Genomic DNA, 21,437 nt, shown 5'->3' with positions numbered 1-21,437 from the left:
GACAGTACTGTGCAGCCGTCTTCATTGACCTTGCCAAGGCTTTCGACTCTGTCAATCACCATATTCTTATCGGCAGACTCAGTAGCCTCGGTTTTTCAGATGACTGCCTTGCCTGGTTCACCAATTACTTTGCAGACAGAGTTCAGTGTGTCAAATCGGAGGGCATGCTGTCCGGTCCTCTGGCAGTCTCTATGGGGGTGCCACAGGGTTCAATTCTCGGGCCGACTCTTTTCTCTGTATATATCAATGACGTTGCTCTTGCTGCGGGCGATTCCCTGATCCACCTCTACGCAGACGACACCATTCTATATACCTTCGGCCCGTCATTGGACACTGTGCTATCTAACCTCCAAACAAGCTTCAATGCCATACAACACTCCTTCCGTGGCCTCCAACTGCTCTTAAACGCTAGTAAAACCAAATGCATGCTTTTCAACCGATCGCTGCCTGCACCCGCATGCCCGACTAGCATCACCACCCTGGATGGTTCCGACCTTGAATATGTGGACATCTATAAGTACCTAGGTGTCTGGCTAGACTGCAAACTCTCCTTCCAGACTCATATCAAACATCTCCAATCGAAAATCAAATCAAGAGTCGGCTTTCTATTCCGCAACAAAGCCTCCTTCACTCACGCCGCCAAGCTTACCCTAGTAAAACTGACTATCCTTCCGATCCTCGACTTCGGCGATGTCATCTACAAAATGGCTTCCAACACTCTACTCAGCAAACTGGATGCAGTCTATCACAGTGCCATCCGTTTTGTCACTAAAGCACCTTATACCACCCACCACTGCGACCTGTATGCTCTGGTCGGCTGGCCCTCGTTACATATTCGTCGCCAGACCCACTGGCTCCAGGTCATCTACAAGTCCATGCTAGGTAAAGCTCCGCCTTATCTCAGCTCACTGGTCACGATGGCAACACCCATCCGTAGCACGCGCTCCAGCAGGTGTATCTCACTGATCATACCTAAAGCCAACACCTCATTTGGCCGCCTTTCGTTCCAGTACTCTGCTGCCTGTGACTGGAACGAATTGCAAAAATCGCTGAAGTTGGAGACTTTTATCTCCCTCACCAACTTCAAACATCAGCTATCTGAGCAGCTAACCGATCGCTGCTGCTGTACATAGTCTATTGGTAAATAGCCCACCCATTTTCACCTACCTCATCCCCATACTGTTTTTATTTATTTACTTGCTCTTTTGCACACCAATATCTCTACCTGTACATGACCATCTGATCATTTATCACTCCAGTGTTAATCTGCAAAATTGTAATTATTCGCCTACCTCCTCATGCCTTTTGCACACATTGTATATAGACTCCCCCTTTGTTTTCTACTGTGTTATTGACTTGTTAATTGTTTATTCCATGTGTAACTCTGTGTTGTCTGCTCACACTGCTATGCTTTATCTTGGCCAGGTCGCAGTTGCAAATGAGAACTTGTTCTCAACTGGCCTACCTGGTTAAATAAAGGTGAAATAAAAAAAAAATAAAAAAAATATTTGAGTCAAAATCTGTATCTATAAATTAAATATATATTTTTTGTTTGAACACAAATAGGCTTACATTTATGACCACAGACAACCCGCCTCCTAATGTGTGGTTAAACATGTCCATAACACCTCTATTACCACCATCACTGGAGCCCCTCGGGGGTGCGTGCTCATTCCCCTCCTGTACTCCCTGTTCACCCATGACTGCATGGCCAGGCACGACTCCAACACCATCATTAAGTTTGCAGACGACACAACAGTGGTAGGCCTGATCACCAACAACAAGACAGCCTATGGGGAGGAGGTCAGAGACCTGGCCGGGTGGTGCCAGAATAACAACCTATCCCTCAATGTAACCAAGACTAAGGAGATGATTTTGGACTACAGGAAAAGGAGGACCGAGCACGCCCCCATTCTCATCGATGGGGCTGTAGTGGAGCAGGTTGAGAGCTTCAAGTTCCTTGGTGTCCACATCACCAACAAACTGGAATGGTCCAAACACACCAAGACAGTCGTGTAGAGGGCACGACAAAGTCTATTCCCCTCAGGAAACTAAAAATATTTGGAATGGGTCCTGAAATCCTCAAAGGGTTCTACAGCTGCAACATCGAGAGCATCCTGACTGGTTGCATCACTGCCTGGTACGGCAACTGCTCAGCCTCCGACCGCAAGGCACTACAGAGGGTAGTGTGTATGGCCCAGTACATCACAGGGGCTAAGCTGCCTGCCATCCAGGACCTCTACACCAGGCGGTGTCAGAGGAAGGCCCTAAAAATTGTCAAAGACCCCAGCCACCCCAGTCATAGACTGTTCTCTCTACTACCGCATGGCAAGCTGTACCAGAGTGCCAAGTCTAGGACAAAAAGGCTTCTCAACAGTTTTTACCCAAAAGCCTTAAGACTCCTGAACAGGTAATCAAATGGCTACCCGGACTATTTAAAAAATATATATATTTCACCTTTATTTAACCAGGTAGGCTAGTGTAACAGTTTAACTTTAGTTCGTCCCCTCGCCAGGCTCAAACCAGGGACCCGCTGCACACACCAACAACAGTCACCCACGAAGCATAGTTACCCATCGCTCAACCAAAGCCACTGCCCTTGCAGAGCAAGGGGAACAGCTACTTCAGGTCTCAGAGAGAGTGACATCACCGATTGAACCGCTATTAGAGCGGACCACCGCTAACTAACTAGCCATTTCACATCGGTTACACTAGTTGAGAACAAGTTTTCATTTACAACTGCAGCCTGGCCAAGAATAAAGCAAAACAGTTTGACACATACAACAACACAGAGTTACACATGGAATAAACAAACATACAGTCAATAATAGAGGAGAAACAATCCATATGCAGTGTGGGCAAATGAGGTAAGAAAAGGGAGGTAAGGCAATACATAGGGCGTGGTGGCGAAGTAATTACAATATACCAATTAAACACTGGAGGGATTGATGTGTAGAAGATGAATGTGCAAGTAGAGATACTGGGGTGCAAAGGAGCAAGATAAATAAATAAATACAGAATGGGGATGAGGTAGTTGGATGGGCTATATTATTTGCATTGTTTGCCTCCCCCCAACCCCTCTTTTACGCTGCTGCTACTCTCTGTTTATCATATATGCATAGTCACTTTAACTATACATTCATGTACATACTACCTCAATTAGCCCGACCAATCAGTGCCCAAGCACATTGGCTAACTGGGCAATCTGCATTATGTCCCGCCATCCACCACCCGCCAACCCCTCTTTTACACTACTGCTACTCTCTGTTTATCATATATGCACAGTCACCATGTACATACTACCTCAATCAGCCCGACTAACCGGTGCCTGTATATAGCCTCACTACTGTTATTACTCACTGTCTTTTTACTGTTGTTTTTATTTCTTTACTTACCTATTGTTTACCTAATACCTTCTTTTTTTTAAAATTGCATTATTGGTTAGAGCCTGTAAGTAAGAATTTCACTGTAAGGTCTACCTGTTGTATTCCACGCACGTGACAAATACACGTTGATTTGATTTGATCAACAATGTAACGCCATTCAGATATTCATGGCCAGTTTCCTCCACAGCAAAGGTACACAGGGCACCATTATAACACATAGGCGTGTGACTAAAAGTGTGGCAGACAGATAGACCATAATGGAATCCTATTGCTGTGGAATGCTAAGATCTCCCCTGAGTATGGTTAGAAGTGCTTTTAACTGTTGTTAAGTAAATTATACAGTTATAGATTCTCCTCCTTCTCTCTCTCTCTCTCTCTTGTAGTGGAGCCCATCTGTGAGGTGGAGTGGTAAGAGGCGGGGTCGTTGGGGCTAAGGAGGAGAGGGAGGGATGAGGGGTTAATTGAGAATTGAACAGTACCCCTTGTATGCACATTCAATTCTCAATTACACCATGACCGTCAGGACACATACATTTCCCTAAAGAAGAGGGATGCGGGTGGATACTAGTTGATTATTTCAGCATAGTCCCCTAGACCCTTCTATCGGTATAGTTAATATTATCTAACCACAATGCATGATGGCTATTCTGACACAATGTTGATGGATGAATGAAACCTTTAATTAAGCTTATGGAGACAAAAGATAGACCTGGGCCTGGCTAAAGTAAAATAAATACACTGTTTAATCGACAGAATCACTCCCTCTTCTATTGTCTTCTTCCCGCCCACCTCACCCCCCTCCTCTTCCTCAGCTCCTCTCACCGCTCAGTCAGATTCTGATACAAGTTTTATTTCATTTTTAACAGCATGGAAGGTCAATAAAATATGCAAGGTAAATACATTACATTTTAAGTCAAGAATATAGAATAAAGTTCAGAACAATTTGATGCACTAGTCCTTAATGCTCTTTCTTCGACCCTGGACAAGCTTGGTGTGGGTTGAGTGCTTGGTGTGGGTTGAGTGCTTGATGTGGGATGAGTGCTTGGTGTGGGTTGAGTGCTTGGTGTGGGTTGAGAAGTGTGAAGCTCTTCACCACACATATTATATGCGGTCCCCCTCGTCTTCTCTGGTCCTGCTGGACAAAGGCCTGGGTCAGGGAGGGTCAGGCCTACTGGTGACATCTGCTAATTGTCCCAGTGGGCCGGCCACTCTTCTCCCCTCAATACCAACCGCTCTGCAGGGGGTCACTGCTTGGATGACGCTGGGAGATGCCATCCTGTTATCCCACCTTTACGATCTGGCCTGCTCCACAGGGGGCATATATACTCCTCATGTACCCCCCCAGAACGACTCTTCATGTTGGACCTTCTCATCCCTCATTTACTCACTCCCTGGAGACTACAGATTAGTAGAAGTCATATTACTAATGTATGGCTAAGGACAAGACTATTAATAAGGCTTTATAGTGCTTTTATAGAGCATTCCTGATAGATGATTCAGATATCTGGCATGTAGGCTGCAAAGAATGTGCAGTACATTTATTTGGAAGAGGACTGATAGACTGTACTGCGCTGCACCACCTAAACAGCACTTGGGTCATTCCACCAATTCGGTGCCTTTTGAAAACGTTTGATTTCACCTAATTTTAACATTCCTTCATAAAGAGCACATGTTAATCTTCATTAAAAAAACGTTTTTAAACAGTTCTCCCCATCTTAAGAGGTTACATTTTTTTTAAATGACTATAGTAGGTGCCTATTAAGAGCCAGATAAAGTAACAGGGTTTACGATTTAATCTTGAATCAGCCATGAATCCCCTCGTGAACATGGGAATAGAAGCTTGATGTGTGAAACAGGGTGTGGCAATTGAATGCAAGCGTCATAATTGTTACATTTCTAGCCTGTCTATATATATATGGGTAGCACAGGGTTGACAAGGTTTTGAAGTGTCTGTTTATTTTAAAATATATATTTAAAATGAATAGTTTCCTAAATCTAGGAGATATTTATTTTAAACTGGAAATATATATCTTTTTTTACACATATTTAACCCATTCTTTTGGTAGGAACAAAACTACCTTCATACTTCCATTTTCCCCCAATTTTTTTCAGACCAGTCCCGTAACACTTGTTGAGGTCAGAGAGCAAAACAGAGAACACCACCATGTTCGTGAAAATCTCCCCTTTCCAAAACAGTTTGGACGCTACCAAACAGAAGTAGGCACATCAACTGTACCGAGTTCAGACTAGTTTCCTGAAAACTTGTGGGGTTCGTAGAGCAAAACGGAACATCATCGTCTGTTTGTGAGAATCTCCCCTTTCCATAGAGTGGTCAAAACTGTTTGGACGTTACAGATGTTTTCGTGAGAAGACTGATTTTTGGATGTCTCATGCTCTGTCAAACACCTTTCTAGCTCTACCAACGATCACCACAGATGTAGAAGTGAGACACTGACAGATGCTGTCGATTGAGATGCATCCAATGCAAAAACCAGATATCTATAGCTTAAATGTATGGATTTTGATGGCAATTTTTTGTTATGTAACTAGATTACCGAGTAGGGGGTATATTAGAGGGCACTTAATTTAATATAACAGGCTTTTAACATTTTATTGCTGCACAATTTCTACTTGAAATATCAAAGGGACGCAAAAGGCTAATTTCGGGGAACAACCCACTTATCCAATGTGCACATATCAGTGGGATTTATTATTATACAAACTTCCCCGTGGATCTCTCTGTGGTCATATTATGCTATGTGATTGATGTTGCTTCTATGGTTTGTTTGAGAGATGAAAGATACTAAGAGATTTTACATAAAAGTATGTGGATTGGTTTGAAATCTAGCCTACAGTCCACAATAGGATAGTAATAGGTTCCCACTTCGAGCCTACCAGGTATACTTGGAAACAGTGGAGAGAAACTGATACACCAATGAAGAACACATTTGGAGAACCGTTATCAAGGGATTCTGAAACGATGTGTTCTAACAGTAGGCTACAACAGCACAAATTACGACAGGAAAATAAGCTCCAAGTTAACTAATAGGCACAAAATGCTTTAGTTAGGTCTTAAGTTTCATACTGTTGAGCAGACAGATGGGCTATTGCACTCATAATCATGTTAGTTGTAAATGTGTGGACCTCTAATCATAGCTAAGTGTTTGTGTGATTAGACTCACTACAAAGGTATACATTTTAACCACATCCAATAAAAAACACAAATGTTTCTATTGATATTCGTGCACAAGTGAAGCAGCATCACTTTCACTCTGAGAGGAGTCGATTACTTAGAATGACAACCAGAGTTCACGTGTCCTACCAGCGTAAAATCACACAATTGCAAATAATGACAAGCCAAACGACAAAAAGGAACACGGTTGTAAAGAAAACGGCACATTTTAACCAGATGCTCTGCAATAAATAACCGAGACATCTGAGAGCGCTCATTAGCATTTTAAAGTGCCCGCGCAGGGGTTCCTTCTTCCACGCACTCGGCCAGGGTTGTTTGTTCGTGTGTGTGTCCGTGCGTGTTGCGCACGCCAAATTACGCACGCAGGAAGGAGCATGTGTTTTTTCTTGCAGAGCGCAGCCGTGCACTTGTATTTGTGGAAATGTTCATTTTATGCGGGGGAGCGGCGTGTGCTTGACCTGTATAAATTGAGGGGCGCCAGGGCAACAAGAATCAGACACGGGGATGTAAGGTGGCGCGCGCAGTGGTACTCGAGTTATCTACCACCTCCTTCACTGAAAAACGTGCGCATTTTCGTCCAAATTTACACAACAGATAATTAAAATGCAGGCAGAAAAGTTGTCACAGGTTAACAGAACCTCTTTCTCTGTAGCAGACATCATTGATCCGTCTAAATTCACTGGGAGTCCAAGCAGTACCAATCCGAGCCATGGTTCAACTGCTGAGAGTGATGCTGCAAGACAGACCACAGGTAGGAGTGTTCAGTTATTATAACTATTTCTTTCAAAAACGTAAAGGGTTTAAAAGCCATTTACTTACTAGTTATATTTTATAAATAAATATTATCCTTAGATTGAGATATAGGGTTGATGCAGAAGTTTAGTTTATAGGCATGGCCTAGTACTGCTACAGTTGATACAGTAGTATTAGTTATTTCCCAGAAGGCAGTGTTGAGTCATTTATTTTTGGCCCAGCCCTCAACAATGAACTTTTAACAGTATTCTTTATCAGCATTCAACCCATATCATCATAACTGCAGATTAGAATGGTTGAGGTCCTTCTCTAAACTCACTATTGTAATATTCAGGTGGGGCAGCCATTCCAGAAAGCCATTCCAAGAGAGTAGAATTCCCAAGTGGTCCAGCAGCCAGTAAATGCTCCACCACAGTGGACTCAGTGGAAAGGGAGTCTCACCCTGCATCTGTGTGCCGTAGCCTGGAGAGGTCAAAGGGCAAGTCACGGCGGGTTCGGACAGCGTTCACCTTGGATCAACTACACATTCTAGAACATAGTTTCCACAGCAGCCACTACCTGTCTGTGTTCGAGCGCTACGCCATCGCCTTGATGCTCTGTCTCACAGAGACCCAGGTTAAGATCTGGTTCCAGAACCGACGCACCAAGTGGAAGAAAGAGTGTGAGGGGAAAGGGCTGCCTGAGCAGCAGCTCCAGTGTGGGGTCAGATACCCCTCACCTCCTCCTATCTATCCTACAACCTTTCCACTGTACAACAAAATGCATTTTCACCAGGGACCACAGATTCAAATGTTCACCCCACCAACCTTCCTCACTCCACAATACAACCATCATCAATTTTAGATGAGAACATTTTCAATCAGATTGAGCTCACAGTTTAGACACTATAACCTGCTATGTCATAAAGGTATTTGTGCAATGTAATAGGCCACTGTAAATTAATATCAGTATTTATGAGTTACTATTTATGTGTTGTTTAAAAGCCAGTGGAAAACTATGTCAATCTATTCCATATGCCGAAGGATTATTGCTGTGAAATGTTAAATGATAGGGTTATTTTCTTATTGTTAAAAGGTGTTAACTTATTTGGATGTAATGTCCATACACAAAGGTTAAATATTTTTGTACTGTACCAATAGTGTTCTTCTTCACAATTTTAAAGAAGTTAAAAAAAAATCAATCTTGAATGATTTATTATGCAAAAAAGACACACACACACACACACACACACACACACACACACACACACACACACACACACACACACACACAGAGGAGACGAAGGAAGACAGATGTGGAGTGGATATGATAGGAATAGCTGTCAATTCTAGCAGTTGCCTGATCTGTGAGATGAGAAACAGCAGCACTCATAGAGGATGATGAGAAAGCATACAATCAGACCAGCAGGAGCACGCACACAAACACACACACACACACTGGATTCGTCCAGCCGGGGCACATCTGTTTGCAATCCATCATATGCTCTCTGTTAGCCGCAGATTTCAGAGAGCCATCAGTTATCTCTAGATTAAACAGTGTATGTTTTTACATTTAAAAAATATATAGAGCTATATATAAAAAATATTTTACAAACCTGTAATACTACTAGCCACCTAGCAATTTTATGAAGTAGGCTTTAGCCCATATAGATTCCCAATCTCCCAACCTCATAATTAGCTACCAAGAAGCCATATCAGGCTATCAATCAAGTTAGAGTAGCTAGCTTGTCTAACAATCTTAGCTGGCATGCTTGCTGGCTAGGTTGGTCGACTTTAGAAAAGCAAGCAATAACTAAACATGCTGAATAAGACTCACATTCCTTACAATCTGTTACCCAGATTTTAGCAGCCATGCAGAGAAGCATATTTTGTTTCTTTTTAAAAAAGAAGCACAAGTCAGGAGGATACAGACAGCTCAAGATATGCCTAGATACGCAGAAAAATATATAGATATTTTTTAAACAGAGAATTAGACATAATGATTATGGCACAAGATTGCAGGAAAAAGCACAGTACTTTGTGCCCTTTTAGATTTTTGGGGAGCATGACACCCCTGGACTCTATCACCCTCATTCTCTGTATCACATTCACTGACAGAAATCTTTAAAAAACCGCTGAGCACCCTCAACGGTCCTACCTCCCACGGTTATGGACGAGACACAGATACAGATGATACAGTACAGAAAACAGTATGACTGATCGGCCTGGGTGACTGGTCACATGCTACAGTAATTAAGGAGGTTTTTCCATCCTTGAGGCTTCGACATTAACATATCTTCCAAATCATAAACTATACAGGAATGCACAAGTGTAACTTTAATACATTATCATATTAACAACAATTGAGAATAAGGTACGTAGAGCTAAGTACATAGACTGCTGGATTGCCTTCCAGAGCTCATACCATTAATGTTCACTGACTTTTGATGATCTATGAATAGCAGCTTTCTATCTTCTGTTTGTACATCAGATCAGATGTGTGTTCATTGATGCATGGCCTTGATGAAGTCAAGATGACCCTCCTGCTAACACTGCAGGCTGACTCAGTGCTCCAGACTAGAAATAAAGAAAGTAGATATCCCAGCACATCTGGTGTAGAAGTAGAATGCTTAGATATCACAGCACATCTGACTGTCATAACTACAATATCATAGGAGAAATAACTCTGGAACTTAGTGGCCACCAGACTCAGTAGTCTCCAGCATGAGTTGTCGGTGTGATTACTGTAGGGGGCATACTTAATCTGTTAACTAGAAGATAAAGTCTCTGAGGAATGAATAGCAATAAACACATTAATATGTTATTACTGTTTATTGTCATATTTTATCACAGATATCAACTTAAACCTCTGGGGCCATTCTCATTCAATGTTTCTAGCCTGAACCCAGTCTTAAGCAAAGACCTCACAAGGAATCAGATGTAACCCACCACTAGGTCCCGACCCACCATTGGTAACCAGTGTAAAGTCGTATTTTTTAGCAAATTCACTTCCAGTTCACACCCTTCTTTCACACTCTTATCTCTCTTTTTCTCTCTTTATCTTCTGTTTTCCACTTGAGAGCAGAGTAGGAGACAGGGACAGGTCCTGACATCACTGTATGACCTGGAGGCATGTGGAGCTGAGCTGGGTTGTTTGGGTCAGTGTGTGTGTGTGTGTGTGTGTGTGTGTGTGTGTGTGTGTGTGTGTGTGTGTGTGTGTGTGTGTGTGTGTGTGTGTGTGTGTGTGTGTGTGTGTGTGTGTGTGTGTGTGTGTGTGTGTGTGTGTGTGTGTGTGTGTGTGTGTGTGTGTGTGTGTGTGTGTGTGTGTGTGTGCGTGTGTGCGTGTGTGGTTTTACCAGGTCTGCTAAAACACTTATTCCCAACCCCACGATTTGGGCACATTCTTAAACATGGAATGAGTTTTCCTCTAAAATAAAATGTTTTCCTTTTTTCTGAACTCATTGAAAAATGGGTCCTGGGTGGATTCAGTAGACTGACTCACATTTGTCTTTTTGTTGCAAGAGTATAGTACTTACTCTGGAAATTAATTATTGTCAACTTCTGCATTTAAATGTTTTTCTAAATGATTCTCTCTCTCTCTCTCTCTCTCTCTCTCTCTCTCTCTCTCTCTCTCTCTCTCTCTCTCTCTCTCTCTCTCTCTGTCCCCTCTCCCCTGCAACGTGACATGTGGAAGACCCCCTCCCCTATGTTGAGTGGAGAGAGGGAGAGGGGGTGCCTGCGGAGGAGTGAGAGGGCGAGGAAAGACGGGAGCCAGGAGGTGTGCTGTGTTACTGCTGCTGAAACTCCAGACTCCTGCATGCGTCTGTGTTTCCTTTCTTCATTCTCTGCCAGGAGACTGCTTTAAAACCCTGAGCCCACAGCTCTTTCCTGCTCCACCACCAAACAGGCCTGCGCTCTGTACACATCTGCACACCAAACCTTTCACCGCAGCTTTTTACAAACCAAAGCATTTTACACACCAACGTTTTATACACATTTTTTTTCAGACTCCACGGCTACTGGAAGGAACCAACCATAACTCATCTCTTCAAGCTCTCAGAGACTCTACAAGACAGACTGACTCCAACTGAGACTTATTCTACACCTGAGGACTGTTGTTGGATGTTCTGTGTTGTTCGTCTAGCAAATGCAAGTCATCTGTTAGCTGACGGTTCTGACTGGTCTGTGTGAGAGACTGTGGGTGGCCTGGGGCCTTTTGTGCTTCACTGAAACAGGAGTTGAGCTGAGGAAGCTTCTCTTGCCTTCCTAGAGCTGGGGTCAAGTTCCACTGCCTGTGCTGGTCTTGGTAAATCTGGTTCAAGTCTGGTTTAAGCTGTAGGCTGATTTAGTCCGGTCCTGCTTCTGAGTGTAGTAAGACAATGAGGGGGGCATTGTTGGGTTTGTCAGTGTCTCTGGCCCTCTGTTGCTGTGTTCTAGGCTGGGATGGAGGTGTAGAGGGACAGGACACCACAGGTGTCCAGACACAGGTGAGACAGGCTGGACCTGTGGAACATGGGAGAGAGTGGGAGGAAGAGAGAGAGGACGTTATGATGGACGACCCTGGTACGGAGGTGAAGGAGATCAAACCAAAGAAGAAGAAATCCATAGAGGAGGTGGAGGCAGGTAAGAGGTGACTCCTTTAGTTCTTGTTCTCCTCCTCTTCTTCTTCTTCTTCTTTGTCCTTTATCCTTTTCTTGTCCTCATTTTCTCCTTGACTGTATATTCATGGAGGTCCATCAACTAGCCATCCCTGTTACAACCTCTTGGGGACAAACTTACCAAACACTTGGCCCAGTTTTCCCTTGTTAGAGCATGTTCACTAACATGCGTGGAGACCTTGACCTTGAGGTATTGACAGAGATGACCATGGTCTAGTAGAGCTCACAGCTGCATGTGTCACACACTGATGAGCTACAGACAGATCTTAATTTGATCACTCTTTTCTTGATGAGAAATGTCCTGCACAGCAGGAAATACAAACTTGCAGTGTACTTGAGTTTTTAAAAGTTTTCTAAAGTTTGTTGTTTCCGCATTTACATTTCAGACTAGATTTGCCCTAACAAAAACTGTATCAACCCCTACAAAGATGTCCATTAATTATAATCCACATAATAATTCACATTTCCTGTTGCTGCAGGATTATTTCCTTTCTGTAGCAAACTGGCTCAAATTAAGATCCTACATCAGTACAGACACAAGGCTGTGTTCAAGTTGCAAGTTTTAATGTCACGTGCACATGTACAGTGAAATGCCTTTCTTGCAAACTCTAAACCCAACAATGCAGTAATCAATGTCAATTAAGTACTAAAAATCACATAAATGAGAAAAAACACACAATAAATAAAAATAAGAAATAAGAAGAAAACAAGAAAGTAAGAAGCTAAATACGGGGTCAATTCCAGTACCATATTTACAATGTGCATGGATACTGGAGGAATAGAGGTAGATATGAATAGGGGTAAGGTGACTAGGCATCAAGATATATGATGGACAGAGTAGCAGAAGTTTATATGATGCTTGTACGTGAGTGTGTGTGCGTGGGTGTAGATTCAGAATAAATATGTCTGCATGTTATGTGTGTGTTAGAGTGTCAGTATGCGTGAGTGTGTAGAGTCCTGTGAGTATGCATAGAGACAGTGCCACATATAAAATACAAGGGTCAACTCAGATAGTTTGATTAGCCATTTTGTTAGCTGTTATGACTTAGGGATAGAAGCTGTTCAGGTACCTGTTGGTGTGGCTAGAGCATTTAACGATTTTCCGGGCCTTCCTTTCACACAGCCTGATATAGAGGTCCTGGATGGCAGGGAGCTCAGCCCCAGTGATGTACTGGGCTGTCCGTACCACCCTCTGTAGCACCATGCGATTGAGGGCAATGCTATTGCATAACAAGCAGTGATGCAGCCAGTCAAGATGCTCACAATAGTGAGTGCAGCTGTATAACGTTTTGAGGATTTGAGGGCCCATGCCAAACCTTTTTAACCTCCTGAGGGTGAAGAAACCATTTTAAGTCCTTAGTGATTAGGACACCGAGGAACTTGACGCTCTCAACCCCCTCAACTGCAGCCCCGTCATTTTGGATGGGGGGCGTTTCCTATATTTCACGATCAGCTCCTTGGTCTTACTGATGTTGAGGGAGAAGATGTTGACCCGGCACCACACTGCCAGGTCACTGACCTCCTCCCTGTAGTAATGGCGCCAGCGGGGATGACTGGCGCTTTACGGGCTCAAAACCAACTGTGCAATTATTATTTTTTTCTGCATTGTTTGTAATTTATTTTGTACATAATGTTGCTGCTACATAATGTTGCTGCTACTGATTACCAACAATGACGAGACAGCCTACAGGGAAGAGGTGAGGGCCCTGGGAGTGTGGTGCCAGGAAAATAACCTCTCAATCAACAAAACAAAGGAGCTGATTGTGGACTTCTGGAAACAGCAGAGGGAGCAACCCCCTATCCACATTGACGGGACTGCAGTGGAGAAGGTGGAAAGCTTAAAGTTCCTCGGCGTACACATCACTGACAAACTGAAATGATCCACCCATACAGACAGTGTGTGGTGAAGAAGGCGCAACCTCAGGACCCAGAAGATATTTGGTTTGGCACCTAAAACCCTCACAAAGTTTTACAGATGCACAATTGAGAGCATCCTGTCGGGCTATATCACCGCCTGGTACAGCAACTGCACTGCCTGCATCCGCAGGGCTTTCCAGAGGGTGGTGCAGTCTGCCCAAAGCATCACTGGGGGCAAACTACCTGCCCTCCAGGACACCTACAGCACCCAATGTCACAGGATGGCCAAAAAGATAATCAAGGACAACAACTATCCGAGCCACTACCTTGTTCACCGCTATCATCCAGAAGGCGAGGTCAGGACAGGCGCATCAAAGCTGGGACTGAGAAACTTTAAAACAGCTTCTATCTCAAGGCCATCTGACTGTTAAATAGCCATCACTAGAACCTTAGAGGCTGCTGCCCTAGATAGACTTGAAATGACTGGCCACTTTATTAATGGAACACTAGTCACTTTAATAATGTTTACATATTTTGCATTTACTCATCTCATTTTAATTTTTTATTTATTTCACCTTTATTTAACCAGGTTGAGAACAAGTTCTCATTTACAATCGCGACCTGGCCAAGATAAAGCAAAGCAGTTCGACACATACAACGACACAGAGTTACACATGGAGTAAAACAAACATACAGCCAATAATACAGTATAAACAAGTCTATATACAATGTGAGCAAATGAGGTGAGATAAGGGAGGTAAAGGCAAAAAAAGGCCATGGTGGCAAAGTAAATACAATATAGCAAGTAAAACACTGGAATGGTAGGTTTGCAGTGGAAGAATGTGCAAAGTAGAAATACAAATAATGGGGTGCAAAGGAGAAAAATAAATAAATAAAATAAATACAGTAGGGAAAGAGGTAGTTGTTTGGGCTAAATTATAGGTGGGCTATGTACAGGTGCAGTAATCTGTGAGCTGCTCTGACAGTTGGTGCTTAAAGCTAGTGAGGGAGATAAGTGTTTCCAGTTTCAGAGATTTTTGTAGTTCGTTCCAGTCATTGGCAGCAGAAAACTGGAAGGAGAAAGAATTGGTTTTGGGGGTGACTAGAGAGATAGACCTGCTGGAGCGCGTGCTACAGGTGGGTGATGCTATGGTGACCAGCGAGCTGAGATAAGGGGGGACTTTACCGAGCAGGGTCTTGTAGATGACATGGAGCCAGTGGGTTTGGCGACGAGTATGAAGCAAGGGCCAGCCAACGAGAGCGTACAGGTCGCAATGGTGGGTAGAATATGAGGCTTTGGTGACAAAACGGATTGCACTGTGATAGACTGCATCCAATTTGTTGAGTAGGGTATTGGAGGCTATTTTGTAAATGACATCGCCGAAGTCGAGGATTGGTAGGATGGTCAGTTTTACAAGGGTATGTTTGGCAGCATGAATGAAGGATGCTTTGTTGTGAAATAGGAAGCCAATTCTAGATTTAACTTTGGATTGGAGATGTTTGATGTGGGTCTGGAAGGAGAGTTTACAGTCTAACCAGACACCTAGGTATTTGTAGTTGTCCACGTATCCTAAGTCAGAGCCGTCCAGAGTAGTGATGTTGGCCAAGCAGGCAGGTGCAGGCAGCGATCGGTTGAAGAGCATGCATTTAGTTTTACTTGTATTTAAGAGCAATTGGAGGCCACGGAAGGAGAGTTGTATGGCATTGAAGCTTGCCTGGAGGGTTGTTAACCAGTGTCCAAAGAAGGGCCAGAAGTATACAGAATGGTGTCGTCTGCGTAGAGGTGGATCAGAGACTCACCAGCAGCAAGAGCGACATCATTGATGTATACAGCGAAGAGAGTCGGTCCAAGAATTGAACCCTGTGGCACCCCCATAGAGACTGCCAGAGGTCCGGACAGCAGACCCTCCGATTTCACAAACTAAACTCTATCAGAGAAGTAGTTGGTGAACCAGGCGAGGCAATCATTTGAGAAACCAAGGCTGTCGAGTCTGCCGATGAGGATGTGGTCATTGACAGAGTCGAAAGCCTTGGCCAGATCAATGAATACGGCTGCACAGTAAGGTTTCTTATCGATGGCGGTTAAGATATCGTTTAGATATCGTCATATGTACAGTTGAAGTCGGAAGTTTACATACACTTAGGTTTTTCAACCACTCCACACATTTCTTGTTAACAAACTATAGGTTTGGCAAGTCGGTTAGAGCATCTACTTTGTGCATGACACAAGTAATTTTTCCAACAATTGTTTTACAGGCAGATAATTTCACTTATAATTCACTGTATCACAATTCCAGTGGGTCAGACATTTACATACACTGAGTTGACTGTGCCTTTAAACAACTTGGAAAATTAGGCTAATTGACATAATTTGAGTCAATTGGAGGTGTACCTGTGGATGTATTTCAATGCCTACATATAAACTCAGTGCCTCTTTGCTTGACATCATGCTTGACATCATGGGAAAATCAAAAGAAATCAGCCCAAAACATTGTAGACTTCCACAAGTCTCATTTATCCTTGGGAGTAATTTCCAAATGCCTGAAGGTACCACGTTCATCTGTACAAACAATAGTACGCAAATATAAACACCGTGGGACCACGCAGTCATACCGCTCAGGAAGGAGACGTGTTCTGTCTCCTAGAGATGAACGTACTTTGGTGCAAAAAGTGCAAATCAATCCCAGAACAACAGCAAAGGACCTTGTGAAGATGCTGGAGGAAACAGGTACAAAAGTATCTATTTCCACAGTAAAACGAGTCCTATATCGACATAACCCGAAAGGCTGCTCAGCAAGGAAGAAGCCACTGCTCCAGAACCGCCATACAAAAGCCAGACTAAGGTTTGCAACTGCACATGGGGACAAAGATCATACTTTTTGGAGAAATGTCCTCTGGTCGGATGAAACAAAAATAGAACTGTTTGGCCATAATGACCATCATTATGTTTGGAGGACAAAGGGGGGCTTGCAAGCCGAAGAACACCATCCCAACCGTGAAGCATGGGGGTGGCAGCATCATGTTGTGGGGGTGCTTTGCTGCAGGAGGGACTGGTGCACTTCACAAAATAGATGGCATCATGAGGAAGGAAAATTACGTGGATATATTGAAGCAGCATCTCAAGACATTAGTCACGAAGTTAAAGCTTGTTCGCAAATGGGTCTTCCAAATGGACAATGACCTCAAGCATACTTCCAAAGTTGTGGCAAAATGGCTTAAGGACAACAAAGTCAAGGTATTAGAGTAGCCATCACAAAGCCCTGACCTCAATCCCATAGAAAATTTGTGGGCAGAACTGAAAAAGCATGTGCGAGCAAGGAGGCCTACAAACCTGACTGTTATACCCGCTCTGTCAGGAGGAATGGGCCAAAATTCTCCCAACTTATTGTGGGAAGCTTGTGGAAGGCTACCAGAAATGTTTGACCCGAGTTAAACAATTTAAAGGCAATGCTACCAAATACTAATTGAGTGTATGTAAACTTCTGACTCACTGGGAATGTGATGAAAGAAATAAAAGCTGAAATAAATAATTCTCTCTACTATTATTCTAACATTTCACATTCTTAAAATAAAGTGGTGATCCTAACTGACCTAAGACAGGGAATGTTTACTAGGATTCAATGTCAGGAATTATGAAAAACTGAGAATGTATTTGGCTAAGGTGTATGTAAACTTTCGACTTCAACTGTATATACTGTATTCTATTCTATTCTACTGTATTTTAGTCTATGCCGCTCTGACATTGCTTGTCCAAATATTTATATATTCTTAATTCCATTCCGTTACTTTAGATTTGGGTGCATTGTGTTTATTTTTATGAAATTGTTAGATATTGCTTGTTAGATATTACTGCACTGTTGGAGCTAGAAACTCAAGCATTTCGCTACACCCGCAATAACATTTGATAAACATGTGTTTGTGACCAATAACATTTGATTTGATTTGCTACCGTCTCGCATGACTGAAAATACCTTCTGGACATCAGAATAGCGATTACACACCTCGAACTGCACAAAGATTTTTTCTTTAACGAGTCTGACACAAGGAATATACTGCTTTCTTGAGACCAGGCCCGAATGCCCATCCTTTGCGTGAAGAAAAGACAGAGAAAAAGGGGGTGGAGGTCGGGGTGCCTTGTGAGAATTTGTAGGCGAGTGAGTAAACCTCCACTTGTCTCACCATGATCTGTTTCACCTGTCCTTGTGCTTGTCTCTACCCCTGTCGCTTATTATCCCTGGTGTATTTATCCCTGTGTTTTCTGTCTCTCTGTGCCAGTTCGTCTTGTTTGTCAAGTCAACCAGCGTTTTTCTCTCTCTTTTCTCACCCTCCTGGTTTTGACCCTTGCCTGTCCTGATTCTGAGCCTGTCCTGCCTGACCACTCTGCCTGCCCTGACCTCGAGCCTGCCTATCATCTTGTACCGTTTGGACTCTGACCTGGTTTATGAACTCTCGCATGTACCCAACCTGCCTTTCGCCTACCCCTTTTGCTATAATAAATATCGGAGCTCAAACAGCTGCCTCCTGTGTCTGCATTTGGGTCTCGCCTTGTGCCCTTATACCACTACCATCCTTACTATTGGCTAACGTGCAATCATTGGAAAATATACTGGATGATCTACAATAAAACATAAAAAACTGTAATATCTTATGTTTCACAGAGTCGTGGCTAAATGACGACATGTATAAATAGAGCTGGCTGGGTTTTCCGTGCATCGGCAGAACAGAGCAGCTACGTCTGGTAAGATAAGGGGCGGGGGAGTGTGTCTATTTGTCAATAACAGCTGGTGCGCGATGTCTAATATTAAAAAAGTATTGAGGTATTGCTCGCCTGAGGTAGAGTACCTCATGATAAGCTGTAGACCACACTATCTACCAAGAGAGTTCTCATCTATATTATTCTTAGCCATCTATTTACCACCACAACCCGGTGCTGGCACTAAGACTGCACTCAACAAGCTGTATAAGGCCATAAGCAAACAAGAAAATGCTCATCCAGAAGTGGTGCTCCTAGTGGCTGGGTACTTTAATGCAGGCAAACTTAAATCTGTTTTACCTCATTTCTACCAGCATGTCACATGTGCAACCAGAGGGAAAAAAGACCACCTTTACTCCACACACAGAGATGCATACAAAGTTCTCCCTCAAATAATAATTACAAGCTAAAGCAGGAAGCACCAGTGACTTGCTCAATACTGAAGTGGTCAGATGACACAGATTCTGTTTTACTAGCACAGACATGAAAATGTTCCAGGATTCATCCAATGGCATTGAGGAGTGTATCACCTTTGTCACCGGCTTCATCAATAAGTGCATCGACTACGTCGTCCCCACAGTGACCGTACGTACATATCCCAACCAGGTCCATGGGGCGACGTACAATTGGCCTAGCCTTGTCCAGGTTAGGGAGGGTTTGGCCGGTAGGGATATCCTTGTCTCATCACGCACTAGCGACTCCTGTGGCGGGCCGGGCGCAGTGCACGCTAACCAGGTCGCCAGGCGCATGGTGTTTCCTCCGACACATTGGTGTGGCTGGCTTCCGGGTTGGTTGGTCGCTGTGTTAAGAAGCAGTGCGGCTTGGTTGGGTTGTGTTTCGGAGGACGCATGGCTTTCGACCTTCGTCTCTCCCGAGGCCGTACAGGAGTTGTAGCGATGAGACAAGATAGTAACTACTAACAATTGGACACCACGAAATTGGGGAGAAAAGGGGGTAAAAAGTAAAAAAATATATTAAATCTAGCTGCGCCCTCAGACAAACCATCAAACAGGCAAAGCGTCAATACAGGACTAAGATTGAATCCTACTTCACCAGCTCTGACTCTCGTTGGATGTGGCAGGGTTTGAAAACTATCATGGACTGCAAAGAAAAGCACAGCCGTGAGCTGCCCAGTGACTTGAGCCTACCAGAAGCTAAATGCCTTTTATGCTCACTTTGAGGCAAGCAACACTGAAGCATGCATGAGAGCACCAGCTGTTCTGGATGACTGTGTGATCGCGCTCTCCGTAGTGATGTTGGCAAGAGATTTAAACAGGTCAACATTCACAACGCCGCGGGCCAGATGGATTACCAGGACGTGTACTCAAAGCATGCACAGACCAACTGGCAAGTGTCTTCACTGACATTTTCAACTTCTCCCTGACTGAGTCGTAATACCTACATGTTTCAAGCAGACCACCATAGTCCCTGTGCCCAAGAAAGCGAAGGTAACCTTTCTAAATGATTACCTCCCCGTAGCACTCACATCGGTAGCCAAGAAGTGCTTTGAAAGGCTGGTCATGGCTCACATGAACGCCATCATCCCGGAAACCTTAGACCCACTCCAATTCACATACCGTGCCAACAAAATCCACAGATGACACAATCTCAATCGCACTCCACCCTTTCCCACCTGCACAAAAGGAACACCTATGTGAGAATGCTATTCATTGACTACAGCTCAGCGTTCAACACCATAGTGCCCACAAAGCTCATCACTAAGCTAAGGACCCTGGGACTAAACACCTCCCTCTGCAACTGGATCCTAGACTTCCTGACAGGCCACCCCCAGGTGGCAATGATAGGCAACAACACATCTGCCACGCTGATACTCAAAACTGGTGCCCCTTAGGGATGCAAGCTTAGTCTCCTCCTGTACTCCCTGTTCACCCACGACTGAGTGGCCAAACATGACTCCAACATCATCATTAAGTTTGCTGATGACACAACAGTGGTAGGCCTGATCAGAGACCTAGCAGTGTGGTGCCAGGACAACAACCTCTTCCTCAGTATGAGCAAGACAAAGGAGCTGATCTTGGACTACAGAAAAAGGTTGGCCGAACATGCCCCCATTAACATTGACTTGGCTGTATTGGAGTGGGTAGAGTGTTTCAAGTTCCTTGGTGTCCACATCACCAACAAACTATCATGGACCAAATACACCAAGACAATCGTGATTATGGCATGACAGCACATTTTACGCCTCAGGAGACTGAAAAGATTTTGCATGGATCTCCAGATCCTCAAAAAGTTCTACAGCTGCACCATCGAGAACATCCTGAACGATTGCATCACTGCCTGGTATGGCAGCTGCTCGGCATCTGACAGTAAGGCGCTACAGAGGGTAGTGCACACGGCCAAGTACATCCCTGGGGCCAAGCTTCCTGCCATACAGGACCTATATACTAGGCGGTGCCCCAATAATTGTCAAAGACTCCAGTCACTCAAATCATGGAATTTTCTCTCTGCTACCACACGGTAAGCGGTACCGGAGTGTCAAGTCTAGGACCAAAAGGCTCCTTAACAGCTTCTACCCCTAAGCCATAAGACTGCTGAACAATTTTTCAAATAGCCACCCGGACTATTTACATTGATCCCGCTGCTGCTACTCACTGTTTATTATCTATGCATAGTCACTTTACCACTATCTACATGCACAAATTATCTTGACAAATCTGTACCCCCGCACATTGACTCGGTGCTGGTACCCCCTGTATATAGCCTCGTTATAGTAATTTTATTGTTACTTTTTTATTTTATAATTTTATTTATTTAGTAAATATTTTATTAATTCTATTTATTGATCTGCATTGTTGGTTAAGGGCTTGTAACTAAGCACCTGTTGTATTCGGCGCATGT

At 43.7% G+C, this 21,437-nt stretch overlaps 2 protein-coding genes across 5 annotated transcripts in view; both read left to right on the top strand.

The window, feature by feature from the left end:
• The first annotated feature begins 7,008 nt into the window (after nucleotides 1-7,008).
• Nucleotides 7,009-8,459, top strand: pnx (posterior neuron-specific homeobox). The gene is made up of 2 exons (XM_042302028.1): nucleotides 7,009-7,330; nucleotides 7,667-8,459. Exons 1-2 carry the CDS (start codon nucleotides 7,183-7,185, stop codon nucleotides 8,173-8,175), a joined length of 657 nt encoding a protein of 218 aa, XP_042157962.1. The 5' UTR covers nucleotides 7,009-7,182; the 3' UTR covers nucleotides 8,176-8,459.
• A 2,662-nt stretch (nucleotides 8,460-11,121) lies between these two features.
• Nucleotides 11,122-21,437, top strand: part of LOC112222427 (inactive carboxypeptidase-like protein X2) — a 32,224-nt gene continuing 21,908 nt past the window's right edge. For 3 of the 4 annotated variants that reach the window (XM_042302487.1, XM_042302488.1, XM_042302485.1), the window contains exon 1: nucleotides 11,123-11,933. In XM_042302487.1, the coding sequence (XP_042158421.1) occupies nucleotides 11,690-11,933 (244 nt within the window). In that variant the 5' untranslated portion in view covers nucleotides 11,123-11,689. Of the gene's footprint in view, nucleotides 11,934-21,437 lie in introns of all 4 variants that reach the window. The other variant, XM_042302486.1, reaches the window with a different exon arrangement.

Source organism: Oncorhynchus tshawytscha, linkage group LG20 (genome assembly GCF_018296145.1).
Source record: "Oncorhynchus tshawytscha isolate Ot180627B linkage group LG20, Otsh_v2.0, whole genome shotgun sequence".
NCBI lineage: Eukaryota > Metazoa > Chordata > Actinopteri > Salmoniformes > Salmonidae > Oncorhynchus > Oncorhynchus tshawytscha.
Note: the sequence above shows the minus strand (reverse complement) of the source record. Positions and strands in the feature narration are given on the sequence as shown.